Source organism: Lonchura striata, chromosome 10 (genome assembly GCF_050655825.1).
Source record: "Lonchura striata isolate lonStrDom1 chromosome 10, ASM5065582v1, whole genome shotgun sequence".
Lineage (NCBI taxonomy): Eukaryota > Metazoa > Chordata > Aves > Passeriformes > Estrildidae > Lonchura > Lonchura striata.
In genome coordinates, this window is record NC_140712.1 from 12,428,088 (window position 1) to 12,453,288 (window position 25,201).

The following is a 25,201-nucleotide window of genomic DNA, read 5'->3' on the forward strand; positions in this document are numbered from 1 at the left end:
ATGACATGAAGCAACATCCCTGGCTATCGAAGGTGTGCTCCTGTAAGGTGTGCTAGGAAAAAACCACTGAGACAAAAGAATTGGAAGATGTAGATGAACAGACAAGAAATAGGACATATGTGGTGTGGTGAACATTAAATAGCTTTTTGTATTTATTATGGAAACTTTAACAATTCATTTTCAGAAGAAATACCTTCCATAAGATCAGCTTCTTTTGGCTGATTTATTGGCTTCAATTCACACTTCCATCTCTGATAGATTTACATATATTCAACTAAATTTGAGTCATTTTGACATAGAAAGTATCAGTTCTTCATTTTTAGATATCATTCGTTTATGTAGTGATCTCTACAACTTTGATGGCCATTAAACATTTTTATAAATTTTAGTATTGTTTTATATACATCAAATTTGAATTTTTCTCTCTTTCCTTATGACTTTTCTCATCAAAAGCATTTTTACACTGAGCAAAACCAAATGCATTTCAAATAACTAGAAAATTTGTTATCACTGAAAAGAGAAATTCCCAGTTTGAATTAAAAATTGAATATTTAGAAATAACTAAAAACAGAGCATTTTGTGCACTGGAGAGAATGGGAAATTGATAACAAATCTGGTCATGTCTAGGATGTAAATTTTCCTTTTCTCTAAATACTGCCATTAACATCATCTGTAGAAATGTAGTACCAGTATGGAACTGGAGAAGCCAATTAGAGTCCTCTTCTGAAATTATATACTTCATTGAATATCAATTTGTGCTCACTGAGAAAAGGAGCTATTCCTTTTTAACTTTTTTTTCCCTAAAAAAATACATTGTTATATTTGTAGAATAAATACAGCTGATTGAACCCATTGATCACCTGATATTCTGTGGGACTTAAGCTGGTTTGACAAATAATGGCTGCTCAGAGCAGTAAGGTCATTTTCTTTGTTGCCAAAGTTGGAGTGCTGCTGCAGGCAAAGGGTCTTGAGGATGTGCCTTATGGATCTGTACCTCATGGTGGAAATCCTGGTCTTGATTTATCCCTTCTGATTGTCACGTTAGCCATAAGATCCCTTAACTAGGAGGGTGGAGATTTCTTCAGCGTGGAAAGATTCTCTGGCAATTAATCTATTTTTCCTTGTGGGGAATTGCCATGGCTGCAGGAGTGATAAAACCTGGTTTCTGTTGCCACAGTATGGTTTGAATGAAGCAGACATGAAAGCTTCTTCCTTCTGGTTTTTATATCCCATAAATCCATGTCCCTCAGGGCAGTGTATGGTATTCTGACACACTGGGTGGTGAAAGGGCATTGTGAGAAGAAGTATCCAGTTTTTATTTTACTAAAGAATATGTAATTTAAATTGGCTGCAATCCAGAGAAGATAAAGATAATTAATGTTATTTCTTTGTGATTATGAATAACATGCAGAAAAATGGCATCTTTGGGCAGAAAATTCAATGGTTTTAATACATTTGGTATTTTTTCAGAAACAACTTTCCTTGTTCATGGAAGGTGTTTTCCTCTTTAAAATGTATCTTTTGTTCATATGTGGTTGTATTTGAATTATGACTAAATACTAAGTCCTGTGGCTTTATTCTTACATTTCTTGTGCTGGATGTGTGAAATAATATCATGATGTATTTATACTTGCATGACACAACTGAGAGTGGAACATGTCTTTAGCTAACATATATCCTTCTCTTAACTTTTGTGGCTGAATGAGAGTTGCAAACATCAAGGAAGTAAAAACAAAATTGTAAATATACCTACAGGAACTTAGTAGCTCTACAGGAACCTTCCAGACAGTAGAAGAAATTGCAAACAAAGGATGGACCTGTCTCCCCTCTTTGCTCCTCTTCCATATGAACAACTACATCCAGTTGTTGCAGCAGTCTCTTCCATGGATATTAAAAAGTCTTTTCACTCCTCTGCATCAGCATCTGCTCACTTGGGCCAGGATAACAAATCTTTTGAAAACACTTCCATCTAGATATTTCAAAAATTGATGTGTTCAAAGAGGTGTCATAGCTCAAGGAATTGGCATTGCCCATAACACCCAGTACTGCTGTAGTAGCAATTACATTTGTGCAACATGATATTTGATTGCTTGTCTTTAATTCTGCAAAGCAGTGCGCATCAGCAGCCTGCCGATAGAGCCAGCCCTCTGGAATGGTTTGTGCAGTGATGATCGGTGTTTGGCACATGCTTGTGCGTGCTTTCTGCTAATTATCATTATAGGATCAGTAAGGTAAGGCAGGAACTTTTTTATTAGGTACATTTATTTCCCAGTAAAGCAAATATATTCCCCTTGTCTTCTGGATGTCTTTCAAACAACCAACTTTGTAATATGTGCTGACAGTGAACTTACTCAGAAAAATCTTTTTGCAACAAAGTGGCAATTTCAGAACTGAAAACACAAATACAGATGAACTTCCTGCAATAGTTTCTCAAAACTCAAAGTGAAGAAGCATTTTATATGAGTGTGGTGTGATGTACCACTGCATTTACGCTTATGGAGATGGAGTTACAATGAAGTCCCAAGGCAATTAAGAATATATTTTTCTGTTGTGTTACTCTGAAGGAATCCTGTCAAAAGGAATAGTATGCTAATATTTTTGAGTAAATTTTGTTTAAATTTTAAATATGGGATGGAAAATTAATGAATACCTAAACTACTTAAGGAATGTGGTGGTTTCGTTTGGCTTGGATTTTTTTCCATAGAGAAGTCACAGGGTCCAATGACCTGTAATGGCTTAAGGTGTGTTTTCACAGTCAGGGCGATTTCTCCCCACTCCAGCCTCAGGCTTCTGTGTCTTCTTAGTTATGTTTGCACTACTGCTTTTGTGCCCAGACTGTGCCAAGACAAGCACTGGCCTCAGTGCAAAGACCAGAGGAGGAACAAGCAATCCAGAATGGAAATGTGGGACAGTTCACACAAAAATGAACATGAAATTGCAGTTTAGAGTGCTCTGTGCAGGGGTCTTACTTAAACATAGACTTTTGTCTTTCAAACCCTATAGGCATTTTTTACATTACATGCATGTTCATTAAAGGACACTTACTGCCTTTAGTATAAGACAAAATCAAAACTCTTCAGCATTTCTTTTATTTGAGGGATTTTGAGTTTTCCAGATAATTCATACTTGGTCTGACTGGTCATACTGAATGGTCACTGACTTAGATTCCTGTCTGGAAACATCCCTAAAGTTGGAACTGTTCATTTATGTCTCCAAGTCCAAACATTCCATTTTGAAATCTCTTGTGCCATTTGCGTATTTTGAATTTGATCATTGTAATAAACTGCTTCCATTTTGGGGTTGTATTTTGTGGACTAATGCCCTTCCCTAATCCAATGAAAGATGTTCTCAAAGCACATTGACATGGGACCTGATGAGATTCAGTGTTTGAAATAAAGAGATGCAATGGGACTACAAGCTCCATACAGCAGCAGTTTAGCATGGGAAATGGTTTTGCAAGTCTGACTGAGCTGAAGTGTTGAAAATTCAGAAAAGAAGGAGACAGTTCAGTGAGCAGCGTTGCCTTTGTGCAGGATTTTGCTCCTTTTGAAATAAGTTCTCTGAAGGCAGGACAGTGAGCTCCAGCACAAATCCCAGAGTCATTGCTCCAGTGCTGAATAGCATTGCACCCACATCCATGGATGGGGGATCTGCGAAGACAAAGTCCTTTTTGTAATGGAGATTTCTGCTGGATTTTGTAGGCCATATTTCTTGGATGCAGAGGCTGAAAAGGATGCAGAGGAGTTTTAAGGACCAGTCTTCCTCTTTTTTACTCCTCGTTGAATGTGTAGTCTGAACTGCTAGACAAGTATCTTATCATTGCTGTTAGCATTTGAGTTGGAGTATCATTTGAATTCATAGATCCCCAAACTAAAAATTCATCAATTTTACTTTTGGAGAAGTAATTGTGAACTCAGATGCAACATAAAATTCACACAATAACATGAGATTGTCTTCTTGGAGTCCATGGGAAGTTTGTTTTTTGAATGACACCTGCTGGAAAATCTGAAGTGTGTCTGAGAGCTGTGCTGTGGGACAGAGGCATGTCACAGCAAGAGCACCTTCCCTGTCTTCGGATGGATGTGGCTGTGATGGGTGAGTACAAACAGAGCTGCCAAGGTGAAGCAGTGTGAGTTGCTAAACAATGTCAAAAGATTATGAAACTTAGCAAAGTTTTTAAGAGCAAACTGTGCATTTGACAAAATATTTTAGCAGTACAAATTTAATCACATTTATTTTTTTCCTTTCATGTATTTCAAGACGGTTTAACTCAGAATACAGAGTTGTGCTGCCTGAATTTACATTGTGCCATGCAAATACAGCAATAAAGCCTGGTTTTCTTCCTCTGCAATATTCTCAATAAGAGAGTTGTGAAAAATAGCCTTACTGGAGTAAGCAGTATATCTAAGTATATGTTGTTTCATTAAGTATATTAGTCCTTTCAGTTTTACATCAACTGGCAGGTTTTCTTTCTTTTTTGGAGGGGGGAATTTGAAAACATAATACTCAACAGAAAAATATTAACAATATCCATAACTAGTAAAATAATTATATTTTCCTTATTTATTCTTAAATTTTATCTGAATAATGTATGATCTTTTTGATAATCAGGATGTAGGGAAATCATAACCTAAACCATCATGAATTTTCCACAGAGAAACTCAGGAAAGTAAAAGATTCTGTTTAGCTTCAGAACTGTATTTTCTATCATCACACTTACCTGTAGACTTGCAGCTCTGACCAGTAAATGTAACATACAGATTTTTGTTGTTTGTTTTGGTTTATAGTCTTCCTGCCATGTAGATGGCAGCAGTACTCAAGCCTTGAAATTCACTCCAGCTTTTTCTTGAGTTTGTTTGGAAAAAACATTTTTAAGAATATTATTGCTGAGACTAAACTAAAAGCCTGATTATTTTAAAGATGGATATTAGTTTAGTAACATGTACCTCTAAAGAAGCTTTTAACTTTGTAATATGAGTGTTTAAAAGACAGTAAGTCATATCTGTCTTTATTAACCTAATTGCCACTGTTATTTTTTACTACATTCTGACGTTTTTCCCTGTGTATTAAATTTCTAGAATTCTTCCTGCTGCACCAGGCTGCAAGACACACAGGATGTTTTTGAAAGTTGAAAATTTTATTTCCTTGCAGAATGAGCAGCAGCCCTGGCAGGAAAGCTGTTGACTGTGGACATCCTTGTCAAAGATACAAAGAGGAAGGAGAGAAAAAGGTAGTGGGATACGCAGTGCGGGATTTTGTGCTACAGGTTCTACTAATTGCAGTGCTTTATAGAAAATATCATTAATTATCTGGAAAAAAAACCATTTTGAAGGTCCAATTATCTTTACCTTTGCATAGTGTAGAACTGTCTGCACTGGCATTTACTTTGTCAAAGAAGTAGAGAGACTTTGAAAGAGGAGCAACAAAACAGACTCAGAATCAAAGCTGTCTAGTAGTCTTTGCCTTAGCAGCATCAGCTGAAACCTCAGGGAGACTTTGTGGGATCATCTCCAGGCCCTCAGAGATAAAAGCAGGTGTTATATGTTATATATATGTTAGTGCCTTGAACTAGAAAATACTGTTTAAATGCTGGGGGTAAACAGTAGTGTTATAGTGAGCTGTCACACATAGATCAGCACTAGCTCCCTCTATACTTGTAAACCAGTAGCAACTGAAGAGGGAGATGAAATATCCAGTGGACAGCATATCTCATTCCATAGGACCATGTCTGAGGATGTGCTGGGTAGAGGTTGAAGCCACACTGACTATGAGATCAGCTGAAGTAACTGAGAAGGTGGGCAGACTGTGGCACTGAGCCACCCTCATCCAGCTGCCACAGCTGCAGATGTAGGCAGGTCTCTTCTAACCCTCTGCAGAAGCTGGGAGACAAACACGAACTGATATCCCTCTGTGCCCTTGCTGTGTGGTGTGAAATAGAAGCCCTTGGCACAGGGGATCATCCAGCTGGTGTCAGGCAGTCTACAGAGGCCAGGATTCTCCATGGGAGGGTCTGTCACAGCTTCACACTGCACTCTGACCAAGCAACCCTCTAATGTCTAATGGGGCTGTGACCACAAACATGGTACAGATGTTGTGATACATGTCCTGGAGTGACAGCACTCCTTAACTACTGCTTCAGGCAAAGGATTTACAAAGGGAAAGTAGAAATTCTTGGCTGATAAAATGTGTGACAGCAGTAAAAGTAGATGAGTGATGAGAAAAGAGCAGCAACTGGACACGTGTTGCATCAAAGCACTGGGGTAGGCAGCTTTTGTCTCTCCTACACTTGAGTACGATGCCTTGGACATCGGTAATAGGAAAAGCACTTCTCTTCTTAAATGTCTGCCAGACTAACCAGACTAATGCATGCTGAGAGCAAATATATTTTTGCTGCTTTTAGGATATAGTTTGAAGATTTGATGGGTTTTACTTCTCACTTCATAGCATCCATTGAATCAATCTTAGATTTCATTTCATTGAGCAGATATTTGCCAAAAAGCTGCTTCAAGGTCTCCCAAATCCACTTTTTTCTCCTATATTTTCAAAATTATGCCACTGCTTAAGTAAGAAAAAATATCTTTTCACCTTCCCTCTACCTCACTGGTAATATACTTAGTGTAGTTATGGGAGAGTTCTATGCATTGCAACCAAGCATATGTTTTAGAATTCATATGAGTGCTGATTATTCATGACCTATAATGAAAATACATTTTTAAAGCTCCTAGGAACTTAAAATAGCTGTCACCATGTTAGTGTTATCTCTGTGTAGTACATTGGAGCAGTTTTGTAAGGATATATAATTGATGGTCCTGGTATTTTGGAAGTTAATACAAAAGCAAAATTCCGTAATAAAACTGTTGGTAGATTTTTGTTATCTCTGTCCAAACTTACTAGGCTTGAGCAGCAAAATTACCTGAGTAATACAATATAGCAACTCTTAAAACTACCAAACAAGCTTTCCTTTGAGATATTTTTGCAGAATCACTTTTGAGTATAACTGCTCCTTAGGAACTTGAGATTTGCAGCAATAACATTTCCAGCTTTTTAAAGAAGCTGATGAACAATTTTAATGAATTGGATACTGAGAAAATATCAGAGAAAACATCACAAGCAAAGACTCATTTCAGGCACACTTTCTTATATTTGTTGCTTTGGTTATATGAAGTGACAGCCCAATGAATCACTGGGTGGTCTTTTGGTCTGACAATTTGGGTATTGTCCAAGCAATTAACAGGCAGGCAGCCAGTTGCAGCAGCCAGTGATTAAATTACAGAGGTTCTTTGGTGGTTTCCATAAAAAAATGTCTGGGAAGAGTTAGATGGATCTACCACCTATCATATGATGAGCATGTGTCCTACTCTGTGTACATGTTTATTTTACTAAATACTTAAGAATATTACTTCACTTGAAAAGAGTCAATATTTGAAAGAGACTCCATGCTTTTGGTTTCTCCTATACTAACCCTGTGTGTGAGGAGAATTTATGATACTGTTGGAGTAAACCTTAAGCTTTTTATGGGTTTTTTAGAAATGTCTTTCCTCATAACTTAAATCATGTCTGACTGCCTACATACTTCACAGGTTTCATTCTAGATTTTTCATTTTAAAATGTCTTATGTAAGTCCTTTAAACACATATAATTGGTGTTAAATTTTTGCTTAGCTCATGGAACATGTAGCATCCTTTTAATCTAGAGATGCAAATCTCTGTTCCTGCTATTTGGCTGTTTTTCCTTTGTGTGGGGGAAAAAAATCTATCACACTTTTTCCAGATTTTCTTCCTCCTGTGATAGTCAGTGGTTAAACTTCCACAGGGAGAGACCAAGGTAAAAGCAGCAAAAAGGAAAAATAAGAGGAAATACACTCTATTATCTAGAGTAAATATACCAGCATGGTCAAATTATGATTACACTGGCCTCCAAGCTGCACTCTGATCTTTTATGATAATTCTGAAGAGTGCTCTGAAGGTGAGTGTAAATGTCAATACTCTAGGAAGACTGGAAATTTCTGGGAATTTTCCTACGATACATAAAGCCTTAACTACAATCCTGCAGGTACTGGGTACAGTACCTATGCTGATGGGGGCACTGAGCTCTCATGTTGCATTTTTGATAGGGGTATGTGACTGTAAAAAGAGTCTCAGCAACATTAAGTTTTCTTTAGCATTTAGTCTTTCTCCGGGGGGTAATTTTTCTGGATTAGCTGGGAAAGTGCCCTTGCTGCTAGCAGGAAGGAGAGGAGGTAGTTCTGTATATTTTAATGCTTTTACAGCTTCTGTACTAAAAGACATTGGGAATAGCAGGGAAGCTTGCATGCCTTCCTTAGAGATGGACTCAGCTCCCTTCCACACAAAGGTTTTGCCAAGGTTTTAATAAAAGGAATCCCCACTGTAGATTACTCCTGTGCTTAACCAGTAGTCAGTCCTGGACCACATCCTCCAGCAGCTTTTATTCAGCCAAAGCTGCTTCCAAAAGGGCTCAGGGGCATCACTCGGTCAGCAGCAATCAGTGGGTTAATACAGCCTCACTTCTGCCTCCCTCAGATGTTCAGGAGAAGATAATGAGGCAGGGATAGAGCCTGCAGGTTAATGAGGTACCCCAACTGGAAGACAGAAATCTGAGAGAAGAGACTGGGAAGCAGAAGAGGACGGGGAAATGTGAGTTTCTTTATATTCAGGTGTTACTCACTTGAGAGAATTGCTGGGGCAGGATTGTTTTCCAGTACTATAAAGACCATTTGATCTGTTAGTGCACTGCTGAAATTACTCATCTACCTGGCAAAAGCAGTCTCTGCCTTTTACACTCCTGTTAAAATCAATACTGAACTACATTTGAAACACTGTTATGCTAAAAAGAAGTGTCACCTCCCCCCAACCCTAAACAAAACATCAAAATCCAAAGGTGCTCATATTAGGATAAACACTGGAATCCTTATAACAAATTCTGATCAGTGCTTGGGTAAGCATTGCTAGAAACATCTGTCATGCATTTAAATAAATTCTATTAATAAAATGAATGAGTAGAACTTAGACAAGTATAGAGAGGTAATACAGTAAAACAAATGGCCCTACTACAGGCAGCTGTTGTACTGTGCTCTTTTGAATATCGTCATGAAAGCAGCTTACCTTTCAGCTGAGTCTTTTCAATAATCCTGGGCTTTAAATGATGCAGCCATGTAAATAACTCTGACAGTTGCACTTTGACCATATAATATGAAAAATAGCTTGTTCTCTATAATCACATTGTCAAAAAATTCCTCCTTCTTATCAGTATGCGACCTCGTGCTATAGACAAGCAGAATACAGAACAATCTGCACAGTCTGCAGCGTTCAAGATACTATTCTTGCTGTTATTATCAGCAATGGCGATTATCTCTAAATGCCCAACAGTAAATCCAGAGGAATAAATGGGAACCCTTTTTCTAAGTGGTGTATAACAATACCTGACATTTATATAGCACCTTTCATCTGTAAGAATCCCAAAGTGCTTCACGAAGTCTGCTGGGATCACTTCACCCACCACTGAAATGTAGCTATCTCTACAGTGAAATTCAACTTCTATTCCACACCACTGCCATTGCACAACAGTGTTTTTGAAAAAAGTGACAACTAAGTGAAATGCATTGAACTGTTCTTGTGAAAGCTATCACAAGGTCCTCTGTGGCAGTCCATGGCTAAAACTTTGCAGTGGTATCCAGAGGAAAACACAGAAGATACTTCATCCTTCTTTGCCCTCAGACACTTCCTTCCCAGCAAGAGCACTTCTATTCTATTTCTGTTCTCAGACCTATCAGTTGAAATGCTACCAATGAATGAAATTCTCCTAATGAAATCATACTAGTAAACCTGGGTGTCTGGAGTTATCCTTAGAAAGTAAGTAATAATGAAAATAAAATGCTTAAAATTTTATAGGATGAAAATGGGTGTAACTAACCTATAATTGTGCTTCTCTGACAGCCTTGGTCTATTGAGCCCAACAAGGGCTCAGTGTGAAATTAAATACTAATCTATTTTTCCTTACGAGGTATTTATGTTCCTTTCCATGGTTTTAGTACTATAGCTATGTATTTATATGAGCAGGTATGACTCACTGTATCTGTACTGGTAAATTAGAGTGAGGTAGCATTCTGAGGTATGGATAATTACATAAATTGATAAAATGGTGGAACAATATCCATGTTCTTGACCTATAACAACTAAGACAGTCCCGATGACCATGTCTGATAGGAAATGTTTGAACATTCCCATGCTTTTCTGGAGGCTAAAATAATTTTTCACTCAAACTTACTTTTAGTTCTATTGCCAATTGGCTTGCCAGAAAACTAACTGAGGAACATTGCTATTACAGGTATATCTACAAAGGGTGTGCACAGGATGATGGAATGTATGTAAAGCATAGTATTTGTGAATTCCTGAATGTGATAAAAGTGGATTGAACCCTCTTCAAGAGAAATACATGCTATGCAATATGAGTAATCTTGAAAGTGCTCTACCAATATTAATCAAATCATGGAGCTGAAAATACATGTTTTTGCTAGAGTTTCCTATTACATTTTCATCTCAAAGAAGGATGGAAGCAAGCCCAGCCAGGAGATCTGAGCCCTGCTAAATTTTGGAGAGCTTAGCTCTTGCTGTTGATATAGATTTGATCTCTCCAACTCGGGTTTATGTCTGTAATATGTCACTTTAAAAAAATCAAGGTCCCATTTGGGTTCACTCTGCTGCAGTGCTACTACTTTATCTTATATTTCATCTCCTCTGTGGTCTTGGCTCTTTGGCAAAATGTGAGTTCCTTTTCTTTAAAGCCTGGGGAAGCATTGGACATATGTCACCAGTGAACTACAAAGTGTGTGGGGAAATTAGCTAAGTAGACACAACCACTTTACTGCTGAGAATAGACTGGTCTCTGTTCCTTCTCAGCTACAGACAAGAAAGAGAATCAAGACTGTTTCAGAGTCACTGACATTTTGAAACTAAGCTGTTACATTTCTTTAATGGAACAAATGTAGGTAAATGGATTCCTACACCTGGTCATTATATTAAGAGACTAAATGTAGTTTTCCTTCTCCAAAGAAGTTTCATTGTATTTCAAAATGAATTGTAGAATGAACCCTAAAGAAACAGCAATAACTGTGAATCCACTATGAGATATTCTGAGTGGCATCTTAAGAATGCAGGGTGTGAATAGACTATCAGAGTTTATCCTACCCATAAATCCAGAAAATCCTGTGGCCAGAGAGAAAAGAATTATACATGCTTATGATGAATGTCTAGTTTATGAAATTTATATGTGAAGGTGTAAAATATCTCCTATTAGAGAGGCTAAATTATAATGTTTACTAGATTTTTAAAATGCATTAAAATTCAAATTTTAAGATTTATATTAAGAACGTTACATTTATTTGCTGTAGCCCCACTAAAACAGATTTACTGATTCCAAAGTATTTTTGAGTCAAGCCTTGTGTACATGTACAACATGTGTATGTGTAGTCGTTAATTTGTATCCACTACTTATATTCCATATTTAGTCCTATTTTAATAGTGAATGTGAATGTGAAGATTGCAATTATATTAGGAAATGTCAGCTCTAGGACTGCAGAAAGAATTGTGGCAATGCGTAACTCTTCCCTCTGCATGTATGTACTGCACACCAGTCTTTATGTGCATTAGCCCGTGTGCATTCATAATTGATACTATTGCCTCTTCAAACTCTTCTATACTTTCATATACACACATATGTTTAGAGGTATTCTTAGAGGTGTTTTAATGATAAATGTGTTTCATTTTGATCCTGACAATCAGACCACAACAATACAATTGATAGACTTGGCTTCACATTTGAAATGTTAACCTATTATGAGGCAGGTCTTAGTAAGCATGCCATAAAAGCAAAAGATAGAAGAATCTTACTACTTATTTTTGCTGTCTTCAAAGACTTCATCTTTCAGGCTGAAATTTACAATGCTGCCTTTTTTATTTCCTTATTATTTGACTACTTCATCTTCAGTAAAAGCCATATCCTCCTTAAATTTCCCAAGTTTTTTCCTTTAGATGACAGACAGTTGCTAATCACATGTATAATACCCTGAGCAAATTTCAGGCCATAGGGGGATAGGATAGCTTCCTGCATATTTTACCCTCTTCCATCCTTATTTTTTCCAGTTTCTCTGACCGTCTGCTTGCATTTATGAATGAATGCTATGATGTGTATTGGCTGTGTTAAGAAGAGGGATCATGTGAATGTTAAGCCTTTAAACATAAATGGTGAATTTTAACTGAGCTTTTCAAATTCACACATACAAAGACAACGTTTACTGTTCTCTCTGCCTGCTTTGAAGCTCTCAGCAAAGAATCTGCTGAGCACACATAGTCAAATCTTATTTATACCAACTCTGGGCAGGTATTTTGCATTTGCCTGGCAGACAGAATAGGGCAGCATCTCCCCTCTGAATGCTGTGCTGGGCTCTGCTGGTGACATCTCTGGTGGTGAGCACAAGGGTATCAGAGCCTTTAGCTATTGTAGCAGTAACAAGAGAGCTCCAGGGAGATTCTTTTGAGAAGAATCACCCACTCCTGAAGCTGGATTCCAAGTTTTCAAGTTTTGGCATATGGATTTTAATCTCTGAGTTGCCTTAACAGAAAGCAAATTCCATAACTTCCTCTGCAAGGTCTGTTTGACTTTGCTGGAGGAAGAACGCTTGTTCAAAGCCAGGCCAGCAATCATCATTCATCACCCTGTCAGCCACAGCAGATACTGAGGTACCTTCAACAAACCTTCTGTAGTGTAACCTCTAGGTTGGTTATTAGTGTTTCCCACAGAGTTTCAGTAGTCAGAGGACATTTTTGAACTTTATGGGATTTATATTAAGTCATAGCAATCTGCCAGAAGGTGTAAAGAAACAAATTATTAACTGGATTCTTCTTAGTAATTTAGAAATATTGATGAGTGCTGGTTCAAGTTGTTGCTACCAGTGCATTGCCTTCAATGCTTGACTCCTGATAAGAAAGAAGTCTTCTAAACTCAACACAATCTTGATTTTCCTTTTTTCATATTTTAATGTGCAAAATACTTTTGGTGTTATATCTCTGATAAAATTCATTTTGAGCAGCTGCTGAAATATTTAAATCCTGCCAAAGACAGACATCACCTGTGGAGTCCTGTGTCTAAAGCAGATGCACTAGTGTCCTCAAAACTTGTAAACAAAACAATAATTCTCTCTAATAATGAAAAAGTATTTTACCTCATATCTGAGACCATATGAATTAGCTTCAGGACCAGTTAATAGGATGGCATAAGAGGTGTATAAGTTACCTTAAACCAGATATAATCTTATTTTATGGTAACAGGAGAAGTTGAAAAACATTTAGACTTTGTTCAAACACTGTCTTGTGTACAGTTCAGGAAAAAGTGCCTATCTGATAATGACAGTACCACGTGCAGCTTTCCCAGAGAAGGCTGTTTACTTAAGGCCTGAAGCAAGGGTCAGTTTTGAAGAAAACTTGACAAGGATGATTTCTTACTTACCTTAACTAGCAGACAAAGCACAATAATAATAATGATGAGTGGTTGCATTCCAAGCATTTCATTCACCTGAAACACCACAGAGCAATTTATATGTATTTGTCTTTTGCTTTCACTGTAGTATTACACAGCTAGCTGAAATTTCAAAAGAAACCCAAAAAATAAAGCATTCAGGTCTCAGAAAGAGCTATTGAACTGCCTGAACTCTGCTCATTCATCCACAGCAATGCTGGTTTTTTTCTGAGGCCCTGCGCTTTGGAATGGGAGGACCACACTCCTGACACTTCCTTGCATTCCTCTCTCTCAAATATTGTCACATGCATGGGACACTTTATGGAACTATAAATGAGATTCCTTTCTTCTTCTTACCTAGAAAAGCACTGCAAATCCTTGAGAGCAATTTTGCTCTTCAATCCACCCCACTCTTCCCCTTTTCCAAGATCTAAACCCTAATGTTCCTCTGCCTTTTGCAGCTTTCATTTAGCTCTCCGGATGTCTGAGGGATGTGCGAGGTTCTTTCCCCTCTGCTGGCTGAGAGGTACCAACCCAGAACTGACTGCTCCACTGAAGCCTCACCACTGGCCAGAGAGTGATTTTCCTCTGATACCTGGCCCTGATCAGTACATGGTATTAGGAACTAACATTTTGTCCTTAGCTGTTCACTCTCTCTGTGTCCTGTTAGTTCTGAACTACAAATATAACAAGTCAGTGTTTCCTTGTCAGCCTTTTCATGAATAATCAAAATAGCTAACAAATAAAAGGGACCTTTACTTAGCTCTTGAAAATTTTTTCATATGTTTTGGGTTGATGCAAAGTCTTTTTCCCTTGCTTGTTGAGCTCTCTAATCAGTATCACATACTTATCCAGATCACTGAAGTACCATCATTGCAAGATCTGGCATTACTGTATTTTTCTGCTATATGTTCAAAAGAAGAAGACAGTTCTGCATCATAAGTTTAGACCTTTATCCTGTAGCTGGACAAGCAGCCCTGGAGGGTATTTGTCTGCTTTTAGGGGGAACAAAGATTATTTGATGTCCTTAACTTATCTCTTGTCCTGCAGAAAGGTGCAGGATTTTAATGTACTCTGCTTTCCAGTATGTTGGTTTTTTCCCACATCAGATGCTAAAATCTTACCATGTATATTAAACATTTTTATATGGTAAGCTTATGTGTCCATCTGACTCACCCTCTGGTTTTGAATTGTGGATCAGTTTTTCCATGATGCCTTTTGAAAGATGCAGGTATCAGTTGGGGAAACCAGAGCAGGCAGTTTCCTCTAATCATCTATGCCATCATCTGTGCTGGATCATGGCAGCAGCTGATCAATAGAGGAGTATTTAAATATGTTAGAGCCTGAATCTGATATTCTACATGTTTAACTGCATAAACAGATCAATGGGCTGGGATTGATCTCCATTGATATTTGGCAGTTTTCAAATACAATTAAACCACATTTGGAGTATTGAAAGCACTTGAAATAAACAACTGGGCACTATTTATAATTTAAAGAGCTACTCAAAAAATTTAATAGATCAAGTGGTTGTTTCAACAATGCCAATGTCAAGGGAAAACTTGAAATCCATATGCTGTATATAAATAGCAAACTGAAATTGATGGCAAACTGAAGTTCAATGTGTTCTTTAGCACGTATTACTATACACAAATATTTCTGTATTTATGAGATAAGGATATGCAATTAAATTGTCATTAACAGATATAGATGAATGATTATGCCTGAGCAGAATCTGGGACTGGAATTATTGGACATGCTGCTGATAAAATGGCAACCTTACCTTTCTCACATCCCTAAAACAGTGGCATTCAAGAGTTTCCCAGCCAGTTTTTGCTGATTCCTGTTGGCCATGTTCTCCCTGTGTCTGACAGGGTTCCAGCAATTCCCTGGATTCCCTGTATGCTGACACCTGGCATCTCCATTGCTCCTTCTGAGAGCCTGGCACCAGCATCTTTTTAGGTTATCATCAAAACCTGTTTGCTCAGCCTGGGAATGTCCTTGGGTTACCTTTGAGGGTAATGTCATGTCACCATAAGGGCACATCAGATAGCTAAAGGCTGCTCAGAGTGTTTGACTCACTGACGTGCACAATACTGGTGGTTATAAAGAGAACCAGTGTCCACAAATTTCAAGACTGGCCAGTTCAAGAGAACCACACCAAAGCTGGCCAGAAGAACACTCATTTGGGAAATGAGATTTATTTGCCATTCTGGTCCTCTTTCTGGGCAGTTTTACACAGCAACACAGGTGCAGTTGTAATGTAACCTATTGAGGGAGCTGAGGTCCTAGTCCAGAATATACAAGGTAGTTAGTAGGGTTACTTTCCAGAGAATTCTTTGCAAAGAAAGGCTTATGGTTCAAATAAATTTGAAATACATAAAGGAAACATGGATCTTTAAGACTACCCTCAGCTATAAACTCAGAGCACTGCTGTAAACCCCAGGTTCTGTAAAGACAGACTTGATTCATTACAAGGACACTGAATGTCAGCTCAGCAGTACATTTACCAGACACCTCCAGTGTGGGCATGGGGAAATGTAATTTTGCACTTTTACTGACAACATTCTGAAACACAGCTGAACAGTATCAATGTGATTTTCTTTCACAGGCATTTAAAAAACAATCCCCCCCCCTATGTTTTTACTAAGGTCCTTATCCTGAAAAGTTACGAAAGTGATTTCCATGTGTACCCTTTGCTTGATCCAGTGCCAGTGTGAAAAATCAAAGCTTTACTGGTGATATGGATTGTGAAGAGGAAAATACAGCAAGTTTCTTTTGCACAGGAAGGACTAGTTTAACAGCACAAAGACAGTAGGGCTTCCCAGTATAGGTCTGTCAGAGTTGGGACACTGCAATCCTTGACCCTTCAAACTTTCCCAAACCCCTCCCAGTTTCAGGAGGGGTCTGAATGTGCATAGGAATGTGTACTCTTCTCCTGAAAGTACACACATATCATTTCCATGGGACCTGCTTTTTCTGTTAATGGTATCAGCAATGCTTTCACCTGAGTGGCTCTTGCAGGGTGAGATTCAGAGGTTATATTCAATATTCAACAATGGCCATGGTACATTCTGGTTCCAGTCTGAGCTTCACAGAGTAGCACAGTGAAAACTGTACAGCAGAAATACTTTGGCTTTTTACCTGAAGAGACATGGTGATGACTTATAGTACACCCTGAACAATTTTTCTTCTGTGTGCTTTATCTGGACCAATAAATGCTTATGCTTCTGGATGCAGGAAGAGCTGTTTGTTCTCCTCAGCTGACAACCCATTAAAAAGAAAATAAAGTAAACATATCAGAATTAGTCCCCTAAAGCTTCCATCAAGCCTTCTGCCATGAGCACTTTGCTGCTCTTTGTTTTTTTCCATTGCCAGCTTTTGGCACTCAGGGGCAATCTATCTTTGGGATAGAGGATAGACTCACTCTCCTTCCCCAGGATGTATGATCCAAGAGCTAAAAATAGAGGCTTATCCAGAATGATATCAGACAGCTGCATAACAAATAAGTAGCCAAAATTGTTGAAAAAATATTTTTTGGGTGTCAAGAAAAATTACAAAAACCTGGAGGAAACAGTTATGAGCTAACTAATTAAAAATTATTTTCTTACCCCTTGCAGTAGTGGTCAGTTTCAATACTGAACCTGTGGCAGTTTCTCAGAGGAAATACCTGAATTTTGATGATATGCCCTAAAAACAGCATTCAAGTTTTCTTGTTCACCATCAGAAGGTAGAGTCATCACCAGAACAAAAGAAAAAATCCACAAGTTGCCATTTCACCTAAATTTTTCTATAAGGACTGTCAAGACTGGGCTTTAGGACCTACTGGAAATGCAAACTCTCGCAGCTTTCAGGCCAGCCCTTGTTTTCAGCTGATCATTACCAGTTCTGACCTTTTAAATCTTCTGCTGCTAAGGGAGAATCTGGTCTTTACAGAAAAGCTGTTCTGTATTCCTTTCATAGACAATGGAGAACTTAACTATATTTACTGGTATTTAACATATGGAGCATATTTGCCTGGAAGGTAGATGAAATCTCCTGCATTTAAGATCAAATCAATTTGAATTTAAGGTCACATTTGCAGAAGTCAATGTTCTGTAAAATCAAAGAAGGGCTTAATTCAACTATTTTTTCTCTGTCAATCAGCTGCGTAGTTTCACACAGTGGAGTTGTGCAAGCCTTCCTCCTGCAAGGAATCCTTGCACATACAAACATTTAGACAAAAAGCTTCAGCAGGACTTGGATCTTCCTCACCTGAGTGGAGCTGTGGGTGTTCAGGTCCAAAACAAGCTTCCTGTTTGTAATTCTTATCCTACAAATTGTGTTGGTCATACTACTAAGACTCCTCAGGCAAGTATCTCACCTTCGTAAAGGGAGGCTCTCAGGACCAAACCTCTTTTCTTCTGATGAGATGTATCCAATCTGGCACATCTAATTCATGTGCTTCCAGGACTAAAAGGAGAAAATAGGCTGATGTGATTTCAAGGTGAAAGTGTGTGTATCTTCATTCATAAGCAAGTGCTGCTACTTCAAAGGGGAAGAGATTTGCAGGAATCAATGATCTGCAATATCTTTTTGCTTAAAGTGTAATTGCCATCCAAGAGCAATGAGGGATTTTGCTGCTGCAGAGGTCTGGGAAACACAAGCCCAAAATACAACTTTCTGGTTGGGAGATTTCTAATATTGGAACATTGTCTTTGAATGCTACTAACCCACAGCCTTTTCCCCTGGAAATTTAAACAGCAGAGGAGATAATAGGAGCTGTTGTTGATTTCTCCTTCTTTCCCTAAGAATGTCTGATACAGCAGGTCTGAAAATGGCACTTATATTCTTAATAAAAAGATTTTTGTCTTTATTTTAAAATGAAAATATTGATTACTTAGCCTTGATGAAATAATTAATATAGTCAAAGGGCAGTGGAAAAAAAAAAAAAAAAGAAAAAGCCATAGTAATTGCTCCCTTGTGGCAGAAAAGAAGATTTTATTTAATTTTTTAAAATAATAGAAACAACAGCTGAAAAATTGTGGAGAAAAGTGGGGGATATTCAGAAATGCTTATTTAATGGATTTTTAATTTACATTATTCACCTGGGATGTCACCCTGGATGGTCAATTGAAATATATCTAGCGGTATTCTCTTCTGATGAAAATTTGCCAGCTATTTAGCCAATGCATTTGAATGATAAAATAGAAGAGGAAAAACTACTATTATCACAAATTTCAGGAAAAGTTAACAGAAGCATCTTTCTGGTTGCTATTATTTAGACACAGGTAAACACATAGCAAACTGTAAATGTCTATTGATATTTCATGTTACATTGTTGTGAGACTTTCTACTAGATAAAATAACTTTTTATATAAGGGAAACCCCTGTTTGAATACATTTTGGTAAGATGTCTTGATAAATATTTTTGAAAAAATCTTGATATCATCAAATAATATTTGAAGGAAATAAAGTAATGAGAAATTTTGCAAAGAAAGGGGGAGGGATTTTTTTTCCTGTATGATATGCCATGTCTTTGTAAACATTTCCAAGCCAAGCCTTCTTCATTGCTGGGTGTGCCACATCTTTCACAAAAGGATTCCACTTCTATTCACAGTAGCCATTCTTAAGCTAGCATTCATATGAAATCTTCTCCCATATTGCTGAGTTGGCAATCCACTCCTCCCTTATCTGTGGCTGCTGGGATTTGAGTCTCTGCTCCCATGCAGACTCTCAGGACAAATTCACCTCTGATGTAAATGTGATCACTTCCATTGAAGTCAGATGAGTTGCTTTCTCTTGCACCAAGGCTTAATTTGATCCTCGATGTTCAGATCACTAAGCTATCCCCTCTGGCCTAGCAATTCTCCCATTGAAAAATTACTTTGTGACTGTAAATGCCAATAGTCTTTTTACTCTGGAAGCTGAAGAAGCAGTAAGTGCATGTAAGGGTTTCATGAAGTGCTTCAACAACCCATTGCATCCTGAAAGTGTCTCTTACCTTTCAAGTGAAGAAAAGGAAGTCTGGGTGAATGAAAGATTACTGTATTTTTGTGTCTGCTGCATCAAAACCAAAAGAGTTTGGGCCTTTAGAGATGAGGAGGATCATTGTAACTCGTTTCCCTACAGGACACATTCAGCTCTGAATCAGCAGAGCTTGTAGCCCTCTGACATACAGATCGACCTGAGGGGGAAGAGAGAAAGAAGGATGTAATTGTGCCAATTAATCTGGAAAGGCATCTGAGAGAACAATGTCTTTAAAGAAAGCCTGGTAATGATCTTGGTTAGAGTAGAGTAAATCTAGAGCAATGTCACTGAAATCAAAATATCATCCTGTACTTGTTGGTTATAACCTGGATCAGAATTTGGCCTGGAATTGGTTGCTCATCCTAGACTAGCACCTCTCAAAGGAGAATATAGATGGTTGTAATTAATACCAAATATTAAATAAAATAGCAAATATTTTCAATTCCATAGTTAGAAAACCCAGTAAATTTACAATGCTGTTCTACTACTTTTCCATTTTGCTATAAAAACCACAATGTATTTTGAGCAGGGATTTTGTGTCACAGAACCAGAATTGGTAATATCTACAGGTCTGAGTAATAGGTTTATTCTAAGACCTGTTATATTCCACAGAGTCAGGACATCAGGAAGCCTTGGTAAGATCTTGAAAGAAGACACTGGCCCATCTATAAGTTTGATGTATTTTACATTAAAATAGTAGCAAATCTGGGAAATAAGAAAAATGTAGAGCAGAAGTACATTCTCCTTAGGAGAAGTCAAGGCATATGTGGGTCCTAAGGAGCTCTACAGCTAGAAGTACTAGGAGTTGTCCTGTGCTGCTCCCTTTGGCCATGCCCCCTGTCCTACTGAGGCAGAAGCAGAGCCAACCTGTTTGCTGGCACCTGCCACAAGAGGGGCTGCCAGCCAAGGAGAGATGTGAAGAATCCAGGCTTTGTGTGTACCTACACACTGAGGAACGCCAGCAGGTGCCTCCTCTAGTCCCACTTCCTGATGCAGGATTTACTGGGCATATTGGGAGACACACTGACAGAAAAGCCACTGCTAACACATTATTTGAATAATCCCTGATTAACTAGTGAAATTATAGTTTCAGGAAGTATCGAGTGAATTGGAAAGTGTGGAGTTCCACTGAAACATGATATTGATTTTATGCCTTTTAATTTGTTAGAGATTGTAACTAGCAATCCTATTCACCTATTTACTCTTCCCAAGTTATTTATTATTGACTAAAAATAGGTCTGGATGAGAGCTGTTAATACAGAAGAGCCAGGATCTGCCCAGACCTGAACAGGGGAATGAATGGTTGGAGGTGAATCTAAAATACATCTGAGTTGTAGTCAAGGCTGTTTAGTTCCACGTTTTCAAGCCTCTCCATTCCCTAATTTGCACATTTCTGTCTCTTGGAATAGCCTCCACATGTATAATTGTTAATGTAAGATGTAAATCAGCACACAGTGTCTTAGCCTGAGCCCCAAGACAATTCCAGCACTCTAGCAGCAGTGATAGCCATTGATGGAAATGTCAGAAAAAGAAGGCAGAGCAGCTAGCTGTTTTTTTTCATTCACTTCTTTTGAAATTATAGCAAGTATTTCAGAGATTATGCTCTGCTGTAGGGAAAAGGTTTGTGAGTCCTAGCTTTTTGGCTGCCTTTGGCTTGATCACTTGCATGGGTTCAATTGCTTTGTTGGCAAGGGTTTTAACACAAATTTTCCCTTCTCAGCATTGAGGATTAGTCCTAACTGTCCAAATCAAAGCCTGCTGGAATGGTACAAATCTTTGTAGACTCAATGGCTTCTGCCATTGTTTCTCTGGTTCTGCTAGACACAATGAGACATTAGGTCTGGATTTTAATCCACCTCTTCTCATAGGAAGATGCAGTAGGGAGACTTAAGATCTGGTCCTGTAACTTCTGTTTCACATGAGCAATCTCACTGCAGATTAAAGATAATCATATAAGGATTTGGAGGATTGGGCCCTTTGATTTCTCTTCATGTTAAGGCTCCTTTATCTGGATCATCCCATTGATTATCCTTCTCCATCTTTTACATATGGCTTTAGAAGTAATTAGAAGGAAATAAGATTTTCTGACTTTAACTTAATCAGTAACATGTGTACTTTGAAAAGTTACATTTTTACATGACAGAGAATGCATCATCCAAAAGTAAATACCTCCAAGGTATTTGGACTCGCTTCTAACTGACAGCTGGACATTATCACAACTGTGTGGCTGCTCTTTGTTCTGACTCACAGACACTGTGAATGTTTGATAAATGTTACCTTTTTAATTCTTGATAACATTATGAAAATGTTAAGAAATGTTACAGCAGATAACCTTCCTAGACCAAACAGCAGCATTAACCATGTGAAGTTAATAACTGACTACAGGACATTTACTTAATTTACCTTTAGAAAAAGTTTTGCTCACACTGCTCAAACTTTCCCTTCATTTTTATCTCCCTTTCTCCAAGGCCACAGATAAGATTTTTCTCTTACTTACTTGCAGGTCAGCTTTCCATGACACTCAGGTCTGCCTATAACCAAAACCAAATATTTATGGGTATGTGGGTATGAAACACCATAATGATAAATGTATGATAATACACCAGAATGAAAGATTTCAAGACAATAATGTTTGCTGTCTGAGCTGGACATTTACTTAGTCTGTGTAGACAGGAGCAGGTACTTTGATATAAATCAGATGAAGTGTTTTTGAATGAAAAGTCTATGCTGTGAAGTATGACTTCAGAGATCAGGACATACGGGCACACAGGTGTCATTTTGCAATGAAAGCTGCTAATGCTTTCTGTGCATGTCTAAAAACACTTTGTTTCAAGGTTGTGCTTCTGAGGATATAGCTCTGCAGGTTTCTTTTAAAGAATGAAGTGCTAAATAATGGATTAAAGGCTAAAAAAGGATTTGAAAGGTCTTCACCATATTTTTAGCACATTTCAGTTATACTTTTTACTCCTCAGACAAACACTTCCAGATTGTATTTAAATTTGAAGCATGTTATGACATTGCACATTCATAGAATGATCAGATAGACTTGGAAGATTTAATATTTAATCTTCATCAATTATTACACACAGCTCCTCACCTAAGTAAGCAGATGCTTGATTTTAAGTATTTAGGACTCACACTAGTTTTATTATTAAACGTTTTGCCAAATCAAGGACATAGTGGACTTTCATGCAATTTACAATAAGTACTTCAGAAAATATAAATATATGCTTTATTTTATGAAGTTTAGTGAAGAATATAACTACCAGAGTGTTTAAATTAGATGTTTTTGCTTCCTGAAGACCAAAGTAGAAAGTGTCTTCCTCACTTTTGTCATTAATAACACAAATTAGGTCCTTTCTCTGACTACCTCTCACAAAAATTCTCATGGGAATCTGGCAGCCAAAGCACCAGTTTCACTTGTGTTGAGTGGAAACAGAGTCTTCTCTAAAAGAAACTATTGGCAAAGGTATGTCAGGAAAAGCTATACTTTAAAGTGACCACAATCCAGATGCTGTAGTTTCTTTTTCATACCCTGATATATCATCATCCCAGTTTACACCACCCTACAAAAATCATACTACTTTGGACATATTTGGAGGGGGTAGTTTGAGGGCATGGGTCAAGCACAACCAAGGAAAACAAACTCCTTATTATTCCTCTGTTCACTCTACCAAACAGCACTTAACTGGTACTAAACACCTAGAGGCCAGTTTGCTGATGCCTTTCTTCAAGGACCCAAACTCATTTGATGATATGATGTCACTGATTTTGCTCTTGGATCACACATGAGTTCCTAGGAAAGCATAACCTGCTCCATTTTCAAAGGTAAAAACCAGTTACATCAAGCTGCAGATCTTAAAGCAACTGGTTAATAGAATGATCTTTTAGGATTTACCAGCAGGAACAGTAGCAAAGTAAAGAATCAACAAAAACTATGTGAGATGGATTAGCCCTAATTTTCTTCTTTGTTCCCTTTCTGTCTTAAGACAAACCCTATTACACTAATTTTTCAGCTTGTTCTGTAAGGCCACTGCCATTCTTGAAGCATAATGTGAATGACATAATCTCTCTTTAAATTTTATGAAGTTCGAGTTACAACAGAAATGGAAGAGCAGAGAAGATTATTTTATGTCCTAGAAATTATTTACTCTCAACTACCACCAGGGTTTGAAGGATTCTGTCACATTTACATTTCTTCAATGAATTAAAATTAGTGTTGCTATGTGTATTCTCCTTTCCAGTGTTGCAGTCCTTAACCTTTGCAGCTGTAGTTTCTTGATTTTTACTTGACAACATTGAAGATTCAACCTGAAACATGAAACTATTTCCTTTTGTTTACAGAGTTCTAATTTACCTTGTATATACTATTGTGGCATCACTGAAGATGTGCTTAACTGTGGTGACCTGTTACATCTGTTGAAGTGAACATCAAAAGACCATTTAATCACTTGTAATGTTTTTTTCCTTGCCTGGCCAGTGTTTTGTAAGGGTAGAGTTCTGCTAATGCACACTTCTGCCGGGAAGCTTCCCAAGGTGGGGCACAAGAGATGCTAAGTGGCAGAAGGAGGATGAGCAGAAGCCATTAACATTTCCCCAGCAAGGTCAAATTTGATGTTTCCTTTGTTTGTAGTATCCAAATTAAGAAGATGCTTCTCTGCTCTGAGTGTTGCCTCTACATAAACATACTCCTGGGTAATCTCAGGCTGGTCACTTCTCCTCACCATTAGCCACCCATTAACAAGCTGATTGAAAAGGGGCCAGCACAGCTTATACAAAGCGCTGCTGACTATTTTCCAGGAAGACCAAATTTCTCATCAGATTCATCAACACTTCAGACTATCAATAAACAAAAAAATAAAACATTCTCATTCTGAAAGGCTGTGATCACAGGAGAAACCTTTGTGTTCTTTCTGATATTTTTTTATTGAAAACATGTTGGGTGAAAAAAAGGTGTTATCTTGCTCTTTTTTTTTTTTTTTCCTGAAGCCAGTATTACCAGCCATTTTACTTGTACTTTACTATTATTATCTAGGTGATGGCTGTGACATGTTGATCATATATGGCAGTGAGAAAATTGATTTCCCTCAACAGAAATGCTTCCAATTTTCCCTGAGCCATAATTTTATGTCCACAACAAAATAAAGGGGTCATTTTCCTTAAGATGAGGGAATTGAAATCTTTGATAAAAGCCATAGTAAATGTTGTACTTTTGATTGTGGAAACTGCAGTTTTCACAAACATCTCCCTGTCTGCTCTGTGTGTATGTGTGTTTCTGGGTGAGAAAAGGAGAGAGAAAGGCAAAAAGAAGCTTTTGGAAAGACTGAAGTTGCTTTAAGTTCTGCAAATCTACAAATTCTTCCTGGACATGACTTTCCTCAGTGAAAATTTAGGACTCTAGCTTTCAGTCAGGCTTCCTTTCAAAAATTACTCTAGGTAAATCCTGTTTCTATGTATGACTGCCTAATTTTCTTGTGTGAGTTTGAAAAATCAGGAGAAAAATTGGGAATTACTTATATAACTAAAATTACAAAAATTAGCATTTCCTAAGAGAGTATAATCACAGTAGACCCAAAAAAAGAGTAAGCTTTTTTCCTCCCTTAAAGAAGTATCTCTTCTGTTGTTTGGTTCTTTTGGTAGGTCTGTTTTTGTGGGGTTTTTT

General features: G+C 37.8%; 1 protein-coding gene across 5 annotated transcripts in view; it reads left to right on the forward strand.

Moving 5' to 3' along the window:
* Positions 1-25,201, forward strand: part of WDR72 (WD repeat domain 72) — a 209,292-nt gene that overhangs the window by 99,483 nt on the left and 84,608 nt on the right. For 4 of the 5 annotated variants that reach the window (XM_085588730.1, XM_085588728.1, XM_085588729.1 and 1 more), the window contains one exon: positions 1-25,201. This exon is cut by the window's right edge and continues 84,608 nt beyond it. In XM_085588730.1, coding sequence (XP_085444856.1) covers positions 1-56 — 56 coding nt within the window. In that variant the 3' untranslated portion in view covers positions 57-25,201. The other variant, XR_014957601.1, reaches the window with a different exon arrangement.